Source organism: Sesamum indicum, linkage group LG1 (assembly GCF_000512975.1).
Source record: "Sesamum indicum cultivar Zhongzhi No. 13 linkage group LG1, S_indicum_v1.0, whole genome shotgun sequence".
Classification (NCBI taxonomy): domain Eukaryota; kingdom Viridiplantae; phylum Streptophyta; class Magnoliopsida; order Lamiales; family Pedaliaceae; genus Sesamum; species Sesamum indicum.
The window spans coordinates 17457618-17481223 of NC_026145.1; the positions used below are offsets into that span (position 1 = coordinate 17457618).

General features: G+C 36.5%; 3 protein-coding genes across 4 annotated transcripts; all 3 read left to right on the forward strand.

The window, feature by feature from the left end:
• LOC105172051 (COP9 signalosome complex subunit 1) lies at positions 1554-6015 on the forward strand. Of its 2 annotated transcripts, XM_011093398.2 has the most exons (7): positions 1652-2053; positions 3197-3517; positions 4304-4420; positions 4527-4612; positions 4940-5174; positions 5259-5463; positions 5540-6015. In XM_011093398.2, the coding sequence occupies exons 1-6, from the start codon at positions 1652-1654 to the stop codon at positions 5433-5435; spliced, it is 1338 nt and encodes a 445-aa protein (XP_011091700.1). In that variant the 3' UTR covers positions 5436-5463; positions 5540-6015. The 2 variants fall into 2 exon arrangements, with proteins under 2 accessions (XP_011091695.1, XP_011091700.1); XM_011093393.2 differs by having other exon boundaries at positions 1554-2053; positions 5259-5884.
• LOC105172067 (probable methyltransferase PMT13) lies at positions 6815-10738 on the forward strand. Its single transcript, XM_011093409.2, has 7 exons — positions 6815-7506; positions 8112-8315; positions 8398-8608; positions 8713-8974; positions 9150-9524; positions 9856-9951; positions 10154-10738. The coding sequence occupies exons 1-7, from the start codon at positions 7084-7086 to the stop codon at positions 10374-10376; spliced, it is 1794 nt and encodes a 597-aa protein (XP_011091711.1). The 5' UTR covers positions 6815-7083; the 3' UTR covers positions 10377-10738.
• Positions 14304-20309, forward strand: LOC105172078 (homeobox-leucine zipper protein ANTHOCYANINLESS 2). The gene is given in 10 exon segments (XM_011093419.2): positions 14304-15364; positions 15478-15698; positions 15816-15933; positions 16016-16696; positions 16851-16952; positions 17046-17261; positions 18377-18551; positions 18631-18998; positions 19518-19799; positions 19801-20309. Coding segments are annotated over 10 exon segments (2514 nt in total). The 5' UTR covers positions 14304-15145; the 3' UTR covers positions 19933-20309.

Here is a 23606-nt window from a genome sequence, read left to right on the forward strand (position 1 = left end):
CAAGAAAATGTGTCTATCATTGCCAGTAATTCAAACATGTTAACCTGACAATGGTAATAACGAAAAGGTTAAACCAAACAACAGACAGTTGTATATATCTATATAGATATGGTTGTATCATCACGTCGTTAGACGGTTAATGGACATTTAAACAGTTTCTAAAACAGCATTTTCCTAGAATCTGTCAGCATGAGACAGTAATATTGATAGTCTTGTGGTTCCTAGTCCTAGTACAAGGACGACGTGTATTTTATGGTTCCATCCCCTCGACGATTCGATAACGCTCGTGGTGTGTGCATAAATATACTTTCTAATAAATGAAGCACAAGAATTTAAATCATGAATACTGAAGTATTTGAAATAATAAATAGTAGAAAAGAAAATCAAGATCAAGAAAATGATCATAATAAATATAGGGGGGCGTCATGTCAGGTATTACGAGTTCGGATAGTTCGAATTAGATATATAAAAGATGGATCTATTGAATCCTGACTCGAAGTTAGAGTTCAGACTCATGGGTTCAGTAGATTTCTTGTGGACTAGGAGTCCCCTTCTCCATCACCTAAATAATAGTTCTAACAACACGATCCTCAAAAAATAGGACCCGATCATGCTTTATCTCAACAAATTTTATCTGTTGATTGCAGAAATAGGAAGAACTATTAAGTTCCTTGATGAAGGAGTACACTCTTCTATTAGGGAACTAGCCCCCCAGGTGGGGGGCCTCCCTCATCAGTCGAAATTTTGGCTATCACTTTGTTGTGCTTCACTACTTTTGCAAACACAATTTATTCATATTTTTCATCCTTACGCTTTATCTTTCAACGCTTTTTATTATTTCAAATTATTATTCTCAAAATTCAATATTAATTTGAGCGTCGAAATGCTAATATTTTGTTTTACAGGTCTCTTCTCTTCGAATCATTTTCTAAGCAATACAGGCCCAACGCCCAAATCTGAACCCACTGGACCCATGCTAAAATAGCACGCATCAATACTATTTAATCAATTTAATAAATATTAAGAAGAAGTAAAAATTACAGAAAAAATTAACTTCAACCAACTAAATCAAACGATAAAATATTAAAATAAATCAAATAAAATTAAACTAAAATTTTAGTTAACTATTATAAATTAAAATATAAGAAAAAATAAACATTAGATACTAACTTTTGGCTATGGGGAATTATTTTTTACCTTCTTTTCTTGATATTTTAGAATTTATAGAAGTCCAATACCTAATTTTTCTAATAAAATCTGATAAAAAAACTCAAAATCGATGGAGTTAGATAGGGACCAGAATACGTAGACACATGCTAATAAGAGAGAAAAATGAAGAGCAGGTAAAATTTGAAAACAAAGATTGTACTTGAGAAGGTATGGGCCTATGGCAAAATTTTGATGTAGATGGGCCTGGGCTCAAGTTGTCAGATTATCTTGGATCAAAATAAAAAACAGATTACGAGAAATTCACACGTGCGAAGCCCAATAGCTTATCACCGCCCGCTCGTGTCTCAGTCTCACTTTTATAAGCACTTTGGAACAGTAGACGCACCAACTTCAACACTGAGAAACGGGAGTGGAGTCGAGGGAAAGAAGCAACAGAACCCTAGATTACGACGTCGTTTCGGAACTAGGTAGTATACTCTCAATGGAAGCGGAAGAAGACGCCGCGGGAACAATTATTGAGGACGACGATATCTACGTTAACGGCGGAGAAGCCGGTGAATCGCAGCGCCACCGCCCAATCATCAGTGGCGAGCAGTTGGACATCGAGGCCTACGCCGCGCTGTACACTGGCCGCACGAAGATCAGTCGTCTCCTTTTCATTGCTGAAAAATGCGGCGTTCCTTCGATGCAGCTCGAAGCTTTGCGGATGGCGTATGACGAGATTAAGAAGGGGGAAAACACGCAGTTATTTAGGGAGGTTATCGGGAAGATTGATGGGCGATTGGGGCCTGATTACGGGCCGGACAATGCGTGGGCTGATGCGGTGGACCGACGGGCAGAGTTAAGGAAGGAGAAGCTCGAGAATGAACTTAATGCTTACAGGGTAGAGTCATTATTTAATGAACCCAATCACAATGAATAATCAATTTTTATGCTTAACCTTTGACTTCTTTGTGTCTTCAACTTAATAACTTTGTCTGGTGAGGAACTTTTCTATAAGGCTATGAAAAATTCAGCTTTCCAAAATTTGAACTTGTGATTGTTAGTTTTATTTTGATTGTCTTGTGCTTGTATGATAGAATTAACAGCTACTTCAGGTGTTAACTTTTGGGTTAGAATAGGTTTCGAGCAGTTGTTTGATAAATAAGTTCTAGAAAAAACGAGTCTTGTAGAATTGTATCTGGGTTGTTAACCCTATGAATAACATAAGATATTGTTGCATCTAAAAAACAGTGATTATTGCCTTTCTCAGTAAGACGATAACAGTTTGGTTTGCCGAATGCTATGGAAATCTTGCTGGGGTTCAAGAGTGGTCTAAGAGGTTCAGTCACTGTGCCAATCAAGCACTTACTCTGATATATTATTGGAAATTCTTTGTCGCAGCTGAAATTTAATGTCTGTGACATTTGTGTGCTAGCCAGCAATTCTCTTAATCTTTTGTCTGGGTACTAGCTCTAAGACACTTTTACTTATTATATGATAATTTGATTTTCGTAATATTTTAGTGATGATTGCTTGGCCTTTGGAGTATCCGAATTTGGTGAGTTGTCTAATATGTGTGGTGGTTTTGTTGATTATCTGTAAGGCAAAAGAGATTATTAAGTGGTTTCTATATTTTCATCAATCAATTCTATTGAAATATTGTACTTTGGGCTGTAAGCTAGTTAGTTATGATCTTTTTGAGTTTGTGGAACTGTTCTTTACTGTGTTTGACGAACTCTCTTTGCTATTTCATGCTCATCTTTTTCAATAAGCCATGAGTTTGCAATTGTTGCAAGTTCCAGATTGCTCAGGCAGTGAATTTCCCTGTGTCCAGATTATTTTACCTGCTGTAAAATTATTATACTTATCTTTTCTTGCTGCGGTTGGTTATATTGGAAGTGTATGTTTAACTTTCTCAAACTCTCAAATGTTAATCCGTTAACGGACATATTGATGTCAATTGTCAAATGCTCCAATTCCCAGTAACTGTAGTTTTAAGCTGTCTATTTTCTGTTAAACTCTCCTAATGCGTTTGCTTCTCCAGACAAATTTGATCAAAGAGAGCATTCGGATGGGATACAATGATTTTGGAGATTTTTATTATGCACATGGTCAACTTGGCGAGGCATTTAAGAATTATGTCCGTACACGTGACTATTGCACTACGTCAAAGCATATTATTCATATGTGTCTGAATGCAATTCTGGTTAGCATTGAGATGGGGCAGTTCCAACATGTTGCAAGTTATGTTGGCAAGGCTGAGCAGAGCCAAGATGCCTTGGATCCTGTTACAATTGCAAAACTACGTTGTGCTGCTGGATTGGCTCATCTGGAAGGCAAAAAATATAAGCTTGCTGCTCGAAAGGTATGCCTACTATAGCTTCTCCTCGTACTTTAAGAAACTTTGTGCTGTAAAAGAGTCAGAAGTGATAAATGTTTTATGTGTTGTGCATTCATTCAGCATGTCAACCAATTTCAAATTTGTTACGAGTAAGCATGCAATGTGCAACGAGCTAGGAATTTGTGTTGGCTACTGATCTTATTAACATTGATACGTTTGTTCATTCTGTTGAATTTTGGATACTAATGGGCGAGATTGGATACACAATTTTTATTATAGGTACAAAATGCTTTGTACAGATATATGATGCTAATCATGGGTGGTGAAATCTTTATATTGATATGGAAGTGCTTTCAACCGAGAAACTTGGACAAAATTGTGAAAAGGGAAGGAGATATTTAGAAAAGATCAAATAGTGCCTTGATGACCTTTTGGTGCTCTCATCTTGATAAACTGTGTATTGTCCAAGTAAAAATTCTTAAGCTAGTTGTTCAAGAAGCTTTCTGGTTTAATCAGATGGCAAACTACTTTTATTTTGTCTACATCTGTCTTTCCAGTTTATCCTGCTGCCTTTGAATTGAGTGGAAGGCTAATGGTATATATAGGCTGGGCATAAAATTCGTAGCTGGTATCTAAACTTTTAGATAAGAAAGAGCAAAAATAGGTTAAAAAATATTAACGAGTCGTGTAGTTCATGGAAAGGAAGTCCTACCTATGCATGAGATTTGGAAGTAATAATCCTTTTGGTGCACATTGTTATAAGTGTTTTCATTTTACATATTTGTCTGATATTTCCATCATTATCTGCAGTTCCTGGAAACTGGCCCAGAACTAGGGAACAACTACACAGAAGTAATTGCACCACAGGATGTTGCAACCTATGGTAGCCTTTGTGCACTTGCCAGTTTTGACCGTGCAGAACTGAAGGCAAATTTTCTATTCTTCTACTGTTTGAAATGGGTGTTCTAGTGAAGTTTAACAAAGTTTTGTGACTTCCAATTTTCTTACAGTTTGAATTGTTTCATTTGGTCAGAGCAAAGTCATTGACAACATTAACTTCAGGAATTTCTTGGAATTGGTACCGGAGATAAGGGAGCTCATCAATGATTTCTATACTAGGTAACTGAAGTTTATTACATGTAATGGCAATTCTGAACTAGAGTCGCTCACATCGGGCACAGACACATTGATAAACACACTTAGAGACGGAAGTGGAACCAAAAAAAAGAAAAAGGAAAAAATTCTGTTTCTTTCTGTCACATGTTTCTCTTGCGTGTGGCATCCCAATATGAACTGTCTTCAGGGTTACAATTATGAAGCAAGTAAATAACAACAATGCCCCAGCTTTACAGTAACTTCATGGAAAACTGTAAAGAAAGGGTAGATTCAGTATCTTCTGGCACTTTCTTGTTTGATTTCTCTATGCATGTTTCTGTCTTTTTGCAGCCACTATGCTTCTTGTCTGGAATATTTGGGAAATCTCAAGGCGAACTTGTTGCTTGATATCCATTTACATGATCATGTTGAGACTCTGTATGAGCAAATACGCAGCAAAGCTCTGATCCAGTACACTCTCCCATTTGTCTCAGTTGACCTTCATATGATGGCAAATGCCTTCAATACAAGTGTAACAGGCCTGGAGAAAGAGCTTGAAGCTCTGATTACTAATGACCAAATACAGGTAACTAATGTCCATTCAGGTCAACTTGAGCTTTTAGATTCGGTTTTATAAATTTTCATGATTGGTACTGGCATAATCCTGCAGGCTCGAATCGACTCCCACAACAAAATCCTTTATGCTCGTCATGCTGATCAGAGGAATGGCACTTTCCAGCGTGTTTTGCAGACTGGCAGTGAATTCGACCGGGAAGTGAGAGCCATGCTTTTGAGAGCAAACCTTATCAAACATGATTACAACCTTAAGGCATCACGGAAGCATTAAACTATACTATTGGGGGTCCATAGAACAGGTGAGCAATTGTGGCGCAGATCTGGTATATCAATGCTGGGATGTTTGACATGCTGTGAAAATAAAAATAGCGACAGTGTTTGGTCTTCTGTAGGCCGATGGGGCCATGGGCTCTCCAAGCAAGTGAATCGTGTTTTCTGGGGATCATAGAGCTCATGCAAGTTGAAATCAGAGAAATGGCTCATCCAGATTGTCAACTTTACGTTGGAGCATTGATTTATTATTTCGTTAAGTCTTGTTTATAGTCTGAAATAACTTCTAAAAGTTTGCTTCCTTCTTCATGTGCCTACTTACTGTGTTGCTTCCATGCTTGATTTTTCTAAATTTTCCTCTTTAGTGGCACAGTTATGCCTGGTAAGAAGACAATGAATTCAGCTCCTTTTTTCTCTTTATAGTCTGATGCTGCCAAGTCTTATTTCTAACCTCTTAGGTAGCCATTTTCAATTATAGGCAGTAGTCCAGGACTTCTGGCGGAGGCTTCTCATCTCAACTTTTTATAAGCTGAGCTCTGGCTATAAGAGATAATGGTTGCGATTGCCTCGTCTAGTCTCATCTCAATGAGGAAAAAAATGAGATGAAATGAATTTGGTTGAGATGAGATTTTTTCTGAAGTATGTGTGATTGGCAATGAGATAAAACTGTAATGATATAACAGTTGATATGATTTGTAAAATGTGTTGCTTAAGATTTAAAAAAAAATGTAATTCTTATAATAGTTGAGATATGTTGATCTTGAAAGCAGCAGAGTGTGTTGGAAACATTCTTTTTTAGATGAGATGCCTTGGACTACTGAAACACACCTCAAGTCAACTGCAATGGGATGAAATAAAAATCATCCCACAAGCAACAGTGTCTCATTTTCTCATAGTATTTTCAGTCTGAAGTGGAGTTTTGAAAAATGATTTGTTTCATACACTCCCTAAAATTTCAAAGTTCTGTTGCCTATTGACTAACTTCAATTACAATAATAGTTTATTTTGGACTTGTAAAGGAAACAAAAAGAAATGTTTGAAATGAAAGAGATATGAAATATTCTGGCGAAACAAGTTCATAGTTCATATTGAGATTAATAATTACTAAAGAGATTGTTTTTGGATTATTAAATCTTCAATAATAAATTATTTACGTTTTTTTGGGTGATTTCCGCATTAAAAGATAATTCTAGAGTTTTCAATATTTATTTGAAACTATATTTAAAGAAATATTAACAAATCTTTGAATGTAAATTTTATTTTGAACATTTTTGAGTCAAACGTAGTCTGATGAGTTGATTTCAATGTGAAACTAAGGCATCATCATTCATCATTCATCATTATATAAGCAAAAAATGCGGCACTAGTTTTTACTTTTACTGCAACTTGTTTTGATGTATACTTCTCACTTCACAGAGTTGAGATCAGATGCTGTTGGTGTTGTGCTTTATGAAGCATAATTTGTACTCTCCCACCCCCCAACTCCAATCAAACACAACCAGATAGAAAGAGCAAAAAACCAGAAACAATTATAATAGCTTCTGCATCACAGACACAGTTCTCACTCCTTAGATCTTACGCACACATACACTTCCCACTATGTGTGTGCTTGTGTGATTGAGATCTTCCAAGTTTCTTCCCTCACAGAGATGGGCCTCTTAAATCTTCCGTCTTCCAAGCACCGCCACACGCGTCAGTGGCGTCTCTTGGATATTGTCACTGCCGCCTTCTTCGGAGCAGTTCTCCTCTTCTTCCTTTTAGTATTCACCCCATTAGGAGACTCCTTAGCCGCCTCCGGACGCCGCACGCTGCTGCGTACGGATCCGCGCCTGCGTGAGAGGTTGGTGGCGTTGGTCGAGTTCGGACGCCAGACCGCGGCTATTGATGCTTGCCCCGTTGATATGGTGGATCACATGCCTTGTGAGGATCCCAGGATTAATAGTCAGCTTAGCAGGGAGATGAATTATTACAGGGAGAGGCATTGCCCCCGCCCGGAGGAGACGCCACTTTGTTTGATCCCACCGCCGGAGGGGTACCGGGTTCCCGTACAGTGGCCGGACAGTTTGCATAAGGTCAAATGACTTCCATTTGTTGCTCAATTTATTGGTTCTGTCAATAGTTTAAAGAATCAATTTTGTGTTTGTTGATTTGATTTTCTTGGAATTTGAGTGATTTCACTGCATATTGGTGATTTGCTCTGGCGCTAGTGTAGTTCATCTTTTTAGCATGGGCGAAGAAATAGGGAGTGTCATGTTCCTGGTTGTGTTAAAACAATTGGTTTTTCTCTGGATTCCCATGTTAGAACTTAAATGTAGCTTCCTGCGTGTTGGGATTTTTTCATTAGTCTTTTCCAATACATTGGAGTTAACATCGAGTCCTTTGAAAGTTTGGCTTCTTGAATCATGTGTATATTAGTAGGGTGCTTTACTTGGTTGTTACACGTGCATGCATTTGGCTTCTATAATCATCCAGATAATTGTATATCGATGTAGTATCCTTTATGTATCAAAGCACCTAAAGATGCAGTATGTTAGCAACATATTGAGGGAGTTCTTCTAAATTTCTACTCAGCTTGCACAAAGTAATTGAAGGCTTGCAATTTGGCTTACGTGCTTTTATCTCTGACTTTTATGTTGCTGCTATCTTTTACGAATCTTTACATATTGTTTGTATGCAGATATGGCATGATAACATGCCTTACAATAAAATAGCAGATAGGAAAGGCCACCAGGGATGGATGAAAAGGGAGGGTCCATATTTCATATTTCCAGGTGGTGGCACAATGTTCCCTGATGGAGCAGTACAATACATAGAAAAACTCAAACAGTATATCCCTATCGCTGGTGGAACTTTGAGGACAGCTCTTGATATGGGATGCGGGGTTGGAACTTCTCTCCTTTTTCCTTCCAGTTCTACTAATGAATGTAGCTTTTGGGAAATCTGAGTAGTCATGCCTTTTGTAGGTTGCTAGTTTTGGCGGATACATGCTTGGTGAAGGCATTTTAACTCTTTCTTTTGCTCCAAGAGATTCACATAAAGCACAAATACAGTTTGCTTTGGAGAGGGGAATACCAGCATTTGTTGCCATGCTTGGCACACTTAGACTTCCCTTTCCTGGCTTTTCTTTTGATTTGCTGCACTGTTCTCGATGTTTGATTCCCTTCACTGCATACAGTGAGTCCTCGTCTCCTCAATGGTTTACCATTTACCACTACCCCACTGAGATTTCTATAATTACCACATCTTATTTTTCACATATAACACTTGTCACTCTGCAGATGCCACTTATTTTCTTGAAGTTGATCGGTTACTTCGCCCAGGAGGCTACCTAGTCATATCTGGACCTCCTGTACAGTGGCCTAAACAAGACAAGGAATGGGCCGATCTGCAGGCAGTAGCCAGATCATTGTGTTATGAGCTCATTGTTGTGGATGGGAACACAGTCATCTGGAAAAAGCCTAATGGGGATTCATGTCTTCCCAATCAAAATGAGTTTGGACTTGACTTGTGTAATGAATCGGATGACCCAAGTTTTGCATGGTAATATGCATCAAAGCTGTTCTTGTTATTTATTAATTCCATGTTTCTGGTGTATATTGTGATAGTCAGATTTGGTCTTGAACATCATCACATTACCATTACAGTGACATGTCTTTACACATTGTTGATTTAAGCTTGCTGCATAAACACAGACTTTAACTATATAAACTTGCAGGTATATCAAGTTGAAGAAATGTGTTAGCAGGACATCTTCTGTTAAGGGAGAATATGCTATTGGGACAATTCCAAAATGGCCAGAGAGATTGAGTGAAGCTCCTTCAAGGGCCAGCATAATAAAAAATGGAATTGACGTGTTTGAAGCTGACAACCGAAGATGGGCAAGGAGGGTCGCTTACTACAAGAATTCCTTAAATATAAAATTGGGAACTCCATCAATACGAAATGTGATGGACATGAATGCATTCTTTGGAGGTTTTGCAGCAGCAATAATATCTGATCCTGTTTGGGTGATGAACGTTGTACCTGCTTGCAAACCTTCAACTCTTGACGTCATTTTTGACCGGGGACTTATAGGAGTTTACCATGATTGGTAAGTGGAAGTGCTGCTGTTTCTTTATTCATTGTTTCTCTAGGTCTAGCACTTAATTTGTCCTCCCAATTCCATGCACCTGTAGATTGCTAACATGCTTATTTGTAACTTGGTACAAAATTCTATGTGCTGCAATTTAACCTATTTTGGGACCTAAGACAAATGGGCTTTACCTTCTTCTGTCCTGAGCCATCACGGTATCAGCTTTTCCATAATTCTATCACATTAGGACCCCAAAATGCATCCTCTCATGAATAAAAAGGTTGCACAATACTGGTTATGATACCTTTTGCTCATGTGTTGTTTTATTGTTTCTGACTGATGTTTGTAGGTGTGAGCCTTTCTCTACCTATCCTCGTACTTATGATCTAATTCATGTAGCTGCTGTGGAGTCTCTTATTAAGGATCCCAGCTCTGGAAAGAGCAGGTATGTTAGCTTCTTTCTGCTGCTTAGTGTTTTCGTGAAACTTGTGGTTCTGAGTGGTCCCTCCCTCCTCTGAGGAAAATATCATGCAGGTTATCTTTTATGAAATAATTTTACCAAGTTTAGTGACAGTAATTTCTTTTCTTTTTTTTTTAAAAAAATAAGAACTCTGGGCACCATTTTAACTAGCTACACTCGGTTGCAGGTGTAATATTGTAGATTTGATGGTGGAAATTGATAGAATGCTGCGTCCTGAAGGCACAGCTGTCATTCGAGATTCACCTGAAGTGATTGACAAGATAGACCGAATTTCTCGTGCCATTAGATGGAGGACTTCTGTACACGATAAAGAACCTGAATCACATGGAAGGGAGAAAATTCTGGTAGCAAGAAAGAACTTTTGGAAGCTACCTTCTGCATCTCACTGAAAGAACTCTAAATGTAGGTATTCTTCTATATCCCTTGGTTCTATATACACTCAAGCGGTGGTCCTGCAAATTGCATCCTCTGGTGCTCACACATATATTACTTAAAGTCATTGCCATGCTAGATGAAGGAAAATGTAAAAAACTGTAACAACTGTTTACATTAGGATGTCTGTAAACATGGCTCTATTGGAATTTCAGTCTTCTGCCTACTTCTCCTGTAACCGCAATTTTTCTTAGTCTAAATTTTGTAGGCATATTAGACAGCTATTGATGTATTGTGATCAAAGTTTAAGATACTTTTGCAGCGATATCGTGTTCAAGTGAGTTGTTTATATGTACCTAACTTGATGCATTGAGTGAAAGCTGGATCAGCCGAACTCTTGTTTGAACATCTAACTTCTCAGGTAGATTCCTGAATATAGAGTCGATTTTGTTAATCAGGATGTGGATATAACATTTCAACACCTTGAAACTCACTGGGGTTTTAGTCACACCTACACTTGATTAATGGTTTCTTTCCTTTACATTTACCCTTCCACTTGAATTCTTGATGGTACTTGACAGATTTTGATATTTTGCTATAGAGAATGATGTAATAGATTATTTCTCTCTCTCTTTTTTTTCTCAAAGAAGAAAATGAAAAATATCCTTAGCATCTACTTTAGGGCCCTGTGTTATTTGTGTCAAGCTAGAAGCTACCCAAGTGCAATAAAGGATCACATATGCTATATCCCAATTCCATTGACTGCTTTCTTACACTATAGGGTGGGGGTCTACTTGCAACCACTTTTTCTAATTTGTTGTAACAATTATTTTTGAGAATTATTATAAAAGAAAAAAGACAAAAATTAAGAAATCTCAGTATTTGAGAATATCATTAATTTATTTGTGAAATGAGTTAAATCAGCTGAAAATTAAATGAAAAACTATTAAGGACTTTGATTTAGTATTTGGAAACACAGCCTAAATGGGTAACAAAGCACCAAAGGCTCTTCTATTGCATCATGTGATCTTTCATCTCAAAAGTCATAATAAAGCAGCTGCTCTTGTAGAGATGCCTACATTACATTACATAATTGCACATATGTGTGTTATTATGTGTTGACAAAAATCACTTCAAGTTTGAATACCAGCAACTGGGGTTGGGGCCTTGGGGGGGATTTTGAGTTCATGAGATGAAGTATTTAAGTACAACTACCTCTAACATAAGTATTTGTATGTTGAGTGAGCTAAATGGGGGACCTCTCCTCTCCTCTATATTTGATCCTATATATGTATTATCCATGAACCCTACTACTCCAGAATGTTCCACACATATTATAGGTAAAATTACAAATATCTCCTATAATGTTTGTGACAAGGGCACGATTGATAATATCAATAAGTATTTATAATTTTTTAAACAACGAATGAGTAATTATAATTATGATAAATTTCAAAAGAGTTTGTTGTAATTATAACGAATTAACATCTATAGCCAACGACTCAAATCTATACTCCTGACTATAGATGTTATTTCGAAATTGAATCGTTGAAATTTTGATAAATAAAAAATTCAGTGTGTCAAATTCTATAGGAAATACTGAATAAAAATTAATCAGTTTGGTATTAATAATTATCCAACTTATATATATATATATATATATATATATATGAGCTTGGTATTTCCATAAATTTAGAATTTTGCTTGGGTTGTCTAACTATCACTTTATTATTAGTAATCAATATATGCATTTAACAAGAAAGGAGCATTTATTTTTCATACAGTAATGTGTAGATTTCTGCCAACATTATTAACTACAGCATGTGATGCTATTAAGTTTTAGTTAATATAGAAATTAAATGATATAGAAAATAATATATAATTATATTTGTTATTTTCTTATGTAAACTATATATATAAACGCTTTTTATGGTTAATATATATACTAAGAAATTATTATTAAGGAATCTACATCTCTTGATATATAGTTTATTTACACAAATTATTCATATTTTTTGAAAAAATTACATATATATATCCCTAATAAACATCAATATCATTGCACAAACTATTTTTATTTTGTTATTATCACGAATAATTTATATGATTATAAAAAAAATATAACTGATTTGTGTAAATAGACACGAGCGTAAATGTAATTGGAATGGTGGTTGATGGATGGCGGTTTATAAATATTTGGAATGATGATTACATTCACCAGAAATTTTCCATCTTAAAATATGGCATGGGATATTAATAGAGTGGGACATACAAATTACACCTTCATTACTCTCTTTGTTTTTAATCATTAATAATTACATTTTATGACAATATTTATCAACTCTACCTAATGCCTTCACTGCACATTTACATGTAAAGTTTTTTATTCCATACAGGAAAATCTCATTTATAAAATAGATTAATTATGAGAAGTTTTGTGCATTAAAAAGATATTAATATGTACTTTAATGATGAGATTTGTTCTCATAACTTTGTAAGTATGAAATTATGAGTTTGAATGTTATTAAGTATGTGAATTGTTATAATTTATTATCATTAGTAATGATAATAACTTGATAGTATTTATTAATGCATTAATTATTGATTAGTATTTAGATAAAATTATATAAGTGTATGTATTTAAAATAAAAAAAGAAAATTATATAAGTGTATGTATTTAGATAAAATTATATAAGTGAATAATCAATGCTCAAAATAAAATAAAAAAAGAAAATGAATTAACCAAGTAACTTTAAATGATGAAGATTTTAATTGAATAAACCTGGTTAAATTTACATACCTGCCCATGCATTTATCTAAATTTTAAAAGAATTTTTGGGTTTTATGTACTTTGAAAATTTCATTTTTTTAATTATTATATTGGAATTTAATGAATTACTATTAGATTTGACTTAACAAAGTTAAAAATTAATTATGTTGATAATCACTTACAGCCCATCATAATTTGGGTACAATGGAACTACACAGCCCAACTAGGCCCAATTTATCCTATTTATGTTTCATATTTCTGCAAATAATAATAATAATAATAAAACATATGAATCCAGACAAAATGGCATAATCAGAACTGACATCTAACTATGTATAAAGTGTGCATTCACTTTTCGTACTTGTGCAAGATTTATTGATACCACTTAATTATAAATAGACATCTCTCGTTTAAATTTTTATATATAAAAAATATAATAGAATAATATTTTTTTTATTGAAAAAAAAAACTGTGTTTTTGTTGTAGTTATTGTAAAATGAGTGGTAGGATGTAGTCACATCGCATTTTAAATACATACGTCTTAAAAACTAATTACTACTTTACCTAACAAAGTACGACATATAAATATCTGGTGAACAGAATAGGAAAATTCATTCATGACGGGAGGGATCATATTATGAAAATTTTTCATTCCTTATGGTAGGGGTATTAATTTTCATTAATCGTAACCGTTAATCACATGAAATTACATTATGAGAAAGAAAATGAAGATGTCGTCGTGGGACACGAGATATAATGTAATTAATGTGTCATCGCAATCTTTGTGTAATAATCATAGATATATATCCTTACTGTTAATATTAAAAGAATAATAATTTATATGACATGATCGAGTCTCGAATATGAAAATATCAAACGATATATAAAATGAGAATAATGTAAATTGTTTTATTTATTAATTATGAATATTGTGTAAAGGGAGAGAGAGAAGATGAGATGGGAAGAGAGACAACAAGAGGTGTAAAAAGGAGGCAGCAGTTTTCATAGTGTCTGTTTTTTACTTTGGGTGGCTGTGGCTGAGGCTGAGGGGTAAAAGGAAGTCAAGAATTTCACTGCGTCTGCCGTCACAGACAGAAATTTCAAAGGGACTGGACGGGGGGGGGTTCTGTGCTTTTTTCCTGGTGGTACAAATATGTGGGCTTCCAAGACTCCACATAGTATTGCGGGTATTATCTTCAACTCACTTTCGTCTTTTCTCTCTCTATATTTCTGAGCTGAAAACTACAAAACCTTTTAAGCCTTTTTCTCTCTCTCTCTCTCTCTCTATTTCTGCTTTTGTTGGACATGAGAAGTAGCTTTTTGCAAGTCAAGCATGCAGATATTGAGATAACACCAAATCAAGAAAAGGCCTCCATACTAGGGTTTTCTTGAAGTTTTTCATCTGGGCTCTCCCTTTTTCTTTTATCTTCATCACCACAATTGAAAAGATTGGATTTTTTTGAGTGGGAAGGAGAGATTTAGGTGTGGAGAGAGAGGGATAGAGAAGGAAGAGCTAAGCAGCAAGAACAATAAGGGTTTTCTTTGCTTGCCTTCTTTCTCTTTCTTTCTCTCACTGTAAACATCTCAGAGAGGCAGCTGGAGACATTTGGATTTGGGCCTTGTGTCTCCTCTACCTCTCTATTCTTTTCTCCTAATTTCCTTTCTTCTTGTTTTTTTTTTCTCTTCTCCTACTTACTACAAGCATTTCTTTTTCTTGTTTGAATTCTTTTCCCTGTAGTGTGAAAAACATAATTGTACTTACAAACGTTTCTTGAAGCAACCCACTAAATTTCTGTTGTCTGATATACTAGTATATATATACAGTCCATGATCTAGCAGATTTTTCTTCAAGGGTTCACTGTGTGTGAAACTGTTGGGAGCTTTGGGGGGGAGAGAAATAAAAGAAAAAAGTCGAGAAGGAAAGGAAAAAGGGAGCAGAAAAGGAAAGGTGTCCCGTGTTTATTTAGATTGAGTGAAGTGAACGGAAAACAAAACTCTGAAATAGGGCATTATTTCATGAATTTTGGGGACTTTCTTGATAACAATTCTTGTGGTGGTGGCGGTGCAAGAATTGTTTCCGATATACCTTACAGCAACAGCAACAGCAACAATAATAACGCCATTACTAGCGATATCAACAGCATGCCCACCGGTGCAATTGCTCACCCCCGCCTTGTGTCTCACTCTCTCACTACCAAGCCCATGTTCAACTCTCCTGGCCTCTCTCTTGCCCTCGTAAAACCACTTTCTCTCTCTCTCTCTCTCTATATATATATATATATTTGTATGTATGATTATAGCATATCTATAATCTGATTTTTTGATGGGCTCTTTTCTCAAATGGGCAGCAAACGAGTATGGAGGCGCAAGGAGATATGGCAAGAATGGCGGAGAATTATGAGTTGAGTAATGTTGGTGGAAGAAGAAGCAGAGATGAAGAGCATGAGAGCAGATCTGGGAGCGATAACATGGACGGTGCCTCTGGAGATGATCAAGATGCTGCCGACAAGCCACCAAGGAAGAAAAGATACCACCGACACACCCCTCAGCAAATCCAAGAACTTGAGGCGTATGGCTTGTTTTCAAGAAAACCCCTTTTTTCTTTCACACGACCATTGCTCTTTTTTCTTCATGAATTGTTGTATTGTCTTCTGAGTCATCTTGTTGTTTTTGATGTTTCTTTTAGTCTTTTCAAGGAGTGTCCTCATCCTGATGAAAAGCAAAGATTGGAGCTTAGCAAAAGGCTTTGCTTGGAGACCCGGCAAGTCAAGTTTTGGTTTCAGAATAGAAGAACTCAGATGAAGGTAAGAAAAAAAATTCATGGCTCAAGATTATTTCCCTTTTGAGGGTCTTCTGTATGTTAATTTGTGTTCTTGATTGCACCAGACACAACTAGAACGCCATGAGAACTCAATACTTAGGCAAGAGAACGACAAGCTCCGAGCTGAAAATCTATCTATAAGAGAGGCAATGAGGAACCCGATCTGCACCAACTGTGGCGGTCCGGCCATAATAGGCGAAATATCCCTTGAAGAGCAACACCTCAGAATCGAAAATGCCAGGCTGAAAGATGAACTAGATCGCGTTTGTGCGCTTGCTGGCAAGTTTTTAGGCCGTCCTATTTCGTCTCTGGCAGCACCAATGCCTAATTCAAGCTTGGAACTTGGTGTTGGAAGCAATGGATTCGGAGGCTTAAATACCATTCCTTCAACAATGCCATTAGTTGTCCCTTCTGATTTTGGGATGGGGATTTCGAGCCCGTTGCCTATGGTAACTCCTAAAGCAACAATGAACATATCCCCTATTGAAAGATCACTGGAGAGATCTATGTATTTGGAGCTTGCTTTGGCTGCCATGGATGAACTGGTGAAAATGGCACAAACAGATGAGCCCCTTTGGCTTAGGAGTTTGGAAGGTGGCAGAGAAATACTGAACCATGAGGAATATCTTAGAACATTCACACCTTGCATTGGTATGAAGCCTAATGGCTTTGTCACTGAGGCCTCAAGGGAGACTGGCATGGTTATCATCAACAGTTTGGCGCTTGTCGAGACATTAATGGACTCGGTGAGTGAGTCTCTTGTAACCACCTTCATCACACCAATAGCATTAATTTGAGGATTACTTGGAGTATATTGAGTTCTTGTTCTTGAGATTATGCTGTGAATTTTCCTTCATATGTGGTGGGATTATTGACCGACATTGCGTTTATTCTTGATAGAACAAATGGGCAGAAATGTTTCCATGTATAATTGCCAGAACCTCAACTACAGATGTGATATCTAGTGGTATGGGAGGAACAAGGAATGGTGCACTTCAGCTGGTAATATGAAATCAATTTCACCGATCTTTCTCCTCTTTTACCTCTATCAGCTTATCACATTCTTATCTGATTTCATTATGGTTGATTAATTAGATGAATGCTGCCCTCCAAGTCCTATCACCACTTGTTCCAGTTAGAGAGGTAAATTTTCTCCGGTTCTGCAAACAGCATGCAGAAGGCGTGTGGGCCGTTGTTGACGTCTCCATCGACACCATCAGGGAGACGTCAGGTGGCCCGACAACGTTTCCCAACTGCCGGAGGCTCCCGTCCGGCTGTGTGGTACAAGATATGCCTAATGGCTATTCCAAGGTAAAAAACTTACAACACACAGCTTCATAACTTGTTTTGCTTCACATTTATTGAGTCTTTCCAGGGTTGGTACTGTTCAACCTTTTGTGTTAAATATAGTTTGTTGAATCACAACTGCACCCACCTTGCAACATTTATTCAAGAATTATTTTTATTTTTATTTTCTTTTTCGGGGGGTCTAGGTAGCAATCACTCGCAAAATCATTACATATTCAAGAATCAAGAAAACTTAATTATGGATTCGGTCTTAACACACCACTAGACCAGTTTAATAATAATCATCGTCGTCATCGACAAGATGCTGACAGAACTATATTTTAACTTCGGATTGTCAGAATCGAGATTGCTTAAGATCAGTATTAGTATTATAATAAGAACAACTTAGACGGTTTTAAGTTGATCGAGGCTAACCCCGATTATAATAATGAATGGAAGCCTCTATTGCTCCTACTTTTGCTCCTTGGGACACATTAATTTCATATGATTTAGAAGTAAATGCATGTAATCTTCAAACATTGGTATAATAAACAAAGCATTTGATGTTTCTATTCCAATCTCTGATGCTGCTGTCTCCATCAATCCCATATTTTTTAAAATTCAAATGACTGGTTATTACCTGGTTCCAGCCTCATCATGTGTTTTCTTTTTTGTTCTACTCAAATTCAGACCACTTAGTCAAAATCCCAAGACTGGGTCTGTATTTTGTTGTCACGTGAGGTTCTAACCCTTTGTGGATAGAAATCTTGTATCGTATCTCTATGTCGCCCAGTCCACCTCGTGCCTCCAAATCTTGCAAAATTTGTGTGTTGCTTGCTATTTTTTTACACGCCGGGTTTCTGTCTTATGTCTCTAATTATTGTACCTAAACCACTATTGCTAATCGAGACTGTGTGGGGGTGGGTAGCGTTTCTTTCAATGTGGCCCTCAGTTTGTACTCTCTACTTTGAAACGGGTACATTGGGTAGTCATTTCCAGTTATTAACCACACATCACTTGTCTAAAAATTTTGAAATATTATTGTTGCCTAGATGGTATCTCCTGCAGTAATTTTAGCATTCTTTACACTTTCCACGTTACTGTTGTAACGTATGTTTTGACTGTGTAACAATGTGTAGGTTACATGGGTGGAACATGTTGAATATGATGAGAGTGTGGTCCATCAGCTCTACCGCCCGCTGATAAGCGCCGGCATGGGCTTCGGTGCTCAACGGTGGGTGGCCACCCTCCAAAGACAATGCGAGTGTCTTGCCATTCTCATGTCGTCCACCGTGCCTGTCCGAGAGCATACAGGTACAAGAAAATCAAAACTCGGTTGTTCAAATTCAAAAAGGCTTTGTCGCGATTGATTGGAATTGATTTTCACATACAGCTATAACTGGCGGTGGACGGAGGAGCATGTTGAAGTTAGCCCAACGAATGACCAACAACTTTTGTGCTGGGGTCTGTGCGTCATCGGTTCACAAATGGAACAAACTCCGAACGGAGAATGTGGATGACGATGTCCAGGTCATGACACGGAAGAGTGTGGACGACCCTGGTGAGCCGCCGGGCATCGTGTTGAGCGCAGCCACCTCGGTGTGGTTGCCGGTGTCCCCTCAGAGGCTGTTTGACTTCCTCCGGGACGAACGTCTGAGGAGTGAGTGGGACATCCTCTCCAACGGTGGACCCATGCAAGAAATGGCGCACATCGCCAAAGGCCAAGACCATGGCAATTGCGTTTCGCTCCTACGTGCAAGTGTAAGTCCTCTCCATCCGTCGTGTATTTATTGTATTTATCTTGGTAAGAATTATGGACAAGAATGTAAAATACGGAAGAATACGATGTAAAGTAGTCCAATTTTATGAAAAGATGATGAGAGCTAGGAATGGTTAAAAAAGACGAATGTGCCCATAGAATCAATTGCTTAGCGTTATTGAAGATGGATACGATTAGCCAGGACAAGTGTGGAAATTTGGAATTTTTAATAAGGACAATCCAATTCGAGATTCGATTGTGTGTCTATTTTCGACCTCTAGTTTTTAGTTTTTATGTAAAAGTCAAAACCCACGAAATCAATCAGTCTTTCAGCTATGTGAGTGAGTCAGCTAGCTTCTGGGCCATGACGTCATCACTTTCAAGAAAAAGTCAATTTTAGTGGGTTGACTCGGCTACCCCTGTTACGACACTGACGTGTGAACTGATGCCTTTTTATTTTTTTTTTTTACCTCATCGAGGCATGATTTCATCAGGGTTATTATCGTAATTTTCAAACGCAGGCCATGAACTCCAGCCAGAGCAGTATGCTGATACTCCAGGAGACATGCATAGACGCGGCCGGATCGCTTGTGGTGTACGCGCCCGTTGACATCCCGGCAATGCACGTGGTGATGAACGGTGGAGATTCCGCTTACGTCGCGCTGCTTCCCTCCGGATTCTCAATCGTGCCCGACGGGCCGGGCTCCCGTGGCCCGCCCAGTAATGGGCCCACCAGCAACGGTGGGGCGACCCATCGGGTAAGTGGGTCCCTCCTGACCGTGGCCTTTCAGATCCTGGTGAACAGCCTCCCTACGGCCAAGCTCACGGTGGAATCGGTGGAGACCGTCAATAATCTCATCTCCTGCACCGTCCAGAAAATCAAGGCCGCACTCCATTGCGAAAGCTGATGATCGTGAGGCTCCTTTACGCATCTGATGATTTTCTTTCTTTTTTTTTTTTTTTAAATTTACTTTTTCAATTTCGAGGGTAAATTTAATGGTAAGGGTTGTTTTGTAATTGTGTGCGACATATTTTTATAGGGTAAAAGAATTTAATTAGATGTGAGGAGTTTGTTGTAATTTTGAAAATGTAATTCTACTTGAGATATAATGACTGGAAATATAGGGGGTGAGTCAAGAACGAACCGCGGCCAGGGTGGTATGGTAGGAGCGGGGCGGCAGTTCTTAGGGTGGTGGTTCGGGTATTGACTCAGTAGTACCCCGAGTTGGCTCAAGTGTGTGGTGACATGGATTTCCCCTTTTTTGGGTCGTTTGACTACTACCTACTACTATTTAACCTTGCTTTCTTCCTAATTTTATCTTCTTATTTGGGTTTAAGAATTTCAGATTCATCTATATTTGAATCATTTTTATTTACCTAAAAAATATAATTTTTTGTTTAATAAGCTTTTAAGTTCAATTCAAATCCAATTTAATAAATATAAAAATAATAAATTTGCAATTAAAAAAAAACATTTAAATTGAATTACAAAATTTCAAATTTAAATAAATTTGAAAAATGGTAAGTTGAATAGTAATTAATTTATTGATAATAGAAAATGAAAATAGAGGTGGGGGTGTGCATTAAATGAGGGATGGGGAGTTTGTTAGATGAAAGGGAGTGCGCATTTATTGCAGGCACGAGTCTCTTCACCACAACAAAACTGCACTATAGCTCCTCTTTCTTTTCTCTAACCCCATCTTATTACTTGAAGCTTCAATCCATCTTCTTATAATCTCATTCCAAATTATTTCTGTGATATTTATAATCTTTTAATTCAAGATATCAATACAAATCTCCCACTATATTTTATATTTATATTCAATAATTAATTATATACATGCAAATAATATCATGTAAATTTAAAATAAAATAGAAAATCAGAATGAAAATGTTTATTGTGCCGACGTCGAGTAGAGGGTCCCTACCACAAATAGCAAGTAGATGAAGGGAATGGGGATATGTCCTTTGTCAATAATGGACGAAACAAATAACTGTACGCTATGTTAACAATTCCCTCCACCTTTCCTTTTCCCTTAATTACTACTATTCCTCTTCTTTTCCACTATAAACTATTAAGCTTAATATATATATATATATATTGTATTTAAAGTTAAATGTAATCAATAATTAAATTAAGTTGGAACAAATTTTAATTAAATCAAACACGACTTAAACTTTAATAGTTTGATATTGTCAAATCTATTTTATCCTATTTTAACTAATTGAATTGAGCAGTCGAGTACTTTCAAGTATATATTTATGACAGCATATTTTAACTCATAGAGTCGAATCATTGAATTTGAGCAATTTAATATTTTTAAATATATTTTAACTAATTGCATCAAAGTTGGAGCCAAGTATGAAAGGTTATGTAATGAGAACAAATGTGTTGAAATACAATTTATTAAGTTTTTTTTTTTAAAAAAAAACAAAAAAAGAAATTCGAAGAAAACTTTTATGAATGAATTTGGAATTGAATATGTGAGATAGGTTGGTTTATGTTTGAAGCCTATCCCAACGTGGCATGCATGCTGTCTTTTGATTGATGACAAGGTGACGATGCCATGCAGATACATACATGGTGGAGGAGGGACCATTCCTTTCATGCAATGCATCCTGAGGATGAGATCATGAGCCTTTCACACACACACTGAGTGTGTGAACTTCCCGTCATCGACAGTGTGTGAACTGTGTGACCTTTTACCCCCAATCAATCTCATCTCACTGCTTTTGTAATGGGGATAGGTTGAAATTGGGAGTATGTATGTATATGGTTGGAAGGAGATACACACATTTCTTTATATATTTCCAACCATCCCTTTTATGAAATGATTGATTGATCAATACTCAAATATTATTTAACTAGATTTTGTCAGTTTAGATGGGTTTTCTTTGATTTTATTTAATTTTTTTTAAATAATTAAAATATATTTCTGCGTGTGTGTTACTCCACGGAAAAAAGGAAGATATTTTATTCATTGATTAACCATACGTGGCACTTAAAGATAAACTAAAATATTATATTTATGTACATATATATGAAGAGCTGTAATTTTACATAGCAAATTAAGGATGTATGGATGTGGTGATGTTGAGGGGATGGTAGGTTTTGGTAATTTCTCATTTGCGTGTTGTACCTATTTGTTAATAGTCAAAAACAGTTTGTTGTGGTCCTCTAATAATTCAAGTGAATGTGTTGAATTTTGGGCATCAAACTCTCCAGAAACCCCCACCTACATATTATTTAAATAAATTTCCAAGACTCCTGCAGGTGACTTATTCCCTGTATTTTTGCAAGTGTGACAGTAGATGGTGGTTTTAAGTCAAATTTGGACAACTTTGAATGTTTTTTCTTGAGATGGGACTCATGCAAGAAAGTGAAGACTTGGAAGTTCAAAGTGTAAGAAAATTTGGAATTAGGAGTTGAATCATTTGCTTCCTGTTTTTTCTTTATTAATTTATTATATTATAGAATCGACATGTATTCAATTATAATTGAATTAAACACATCGTAATCTCTAATACACCTTTGAATTTTCGTCGCGTTATTTACATTTCATTATTAAGTTGGATAAAATGTTCAATACATTCTTGTAAGGTGTTTAATTTGTATTATAAGTGCCCATTTTTATCCCAAAACTCGATATAAATCTTTATTCCTCTTGAATAACTCAATCCACTGTTAACCCAAACTGTTCAAGTGAATATAATGTTGAATAAATTGATGGGAAAAATGTTGTGGGGGCAATGCGTTGCATGAGATGGAAGAAATGAAATGGGGGAGTTGGGCTTTATGGAAAATTGTACCGACCCATCACATGGAAGTGGGCTCCACCAAGGTCTCTCAAGTCCAGTCCAGTCCAATACCCCTCTTTCTAGTGGGCCATACGCCCACCTCCACAGCATGGACGAACACACACACCATCTCTCCCCTATCATTTAACCTGAAACCCGAAATTTATATATATATTTGAAGAAATGTGGATGGTTAGAGTATGGAAAGATGGGTTGTAGGAGGAGAAGTATGAGATGAAAGAAAATAAAAGTGCAAAGTGAGAATTTGTCCACATTCTAAGGACAAAAAGAAAAAAACAGGGGGAAGAAGTGAGATGAGAATATGAGAAGTTAGGGAAATTAAAGTGCAAGTCCAAGCATTTGTTGAAATCTAGGTTACATTTACATGCATTAATTGAACTCCACCTCTCAATACTTTTTTTTTTTTTTTTTTGGGTATCTATATTATTATAAAAAAGAGAATCTTTTATCGTACTAATTTTTTAATACCCAAATTTATCTTTTATTTTATTTATTTCCTTTAAAAGAATTTGGTTAGATTAGTAATTTCAGTATTTTTTAATAATTTTTTATAATTATATATATTTTTTCTCTTAACTACCCCTACTCCACATTTATTATAATTATAATTTATTCTTTTCAAGAATAATTTTTTTCCTTATTATCTCACACCAAAGTTGTTTCTTATATACTCGCGAGAATCGCATGCGACGACAACTAGTATATGTATATGAATTAATAGTCCCATCTACCAGAATTACATTTATATACATAAATTGAAGCTAAATCAATTTCGCCCAAATTGCGGGTTA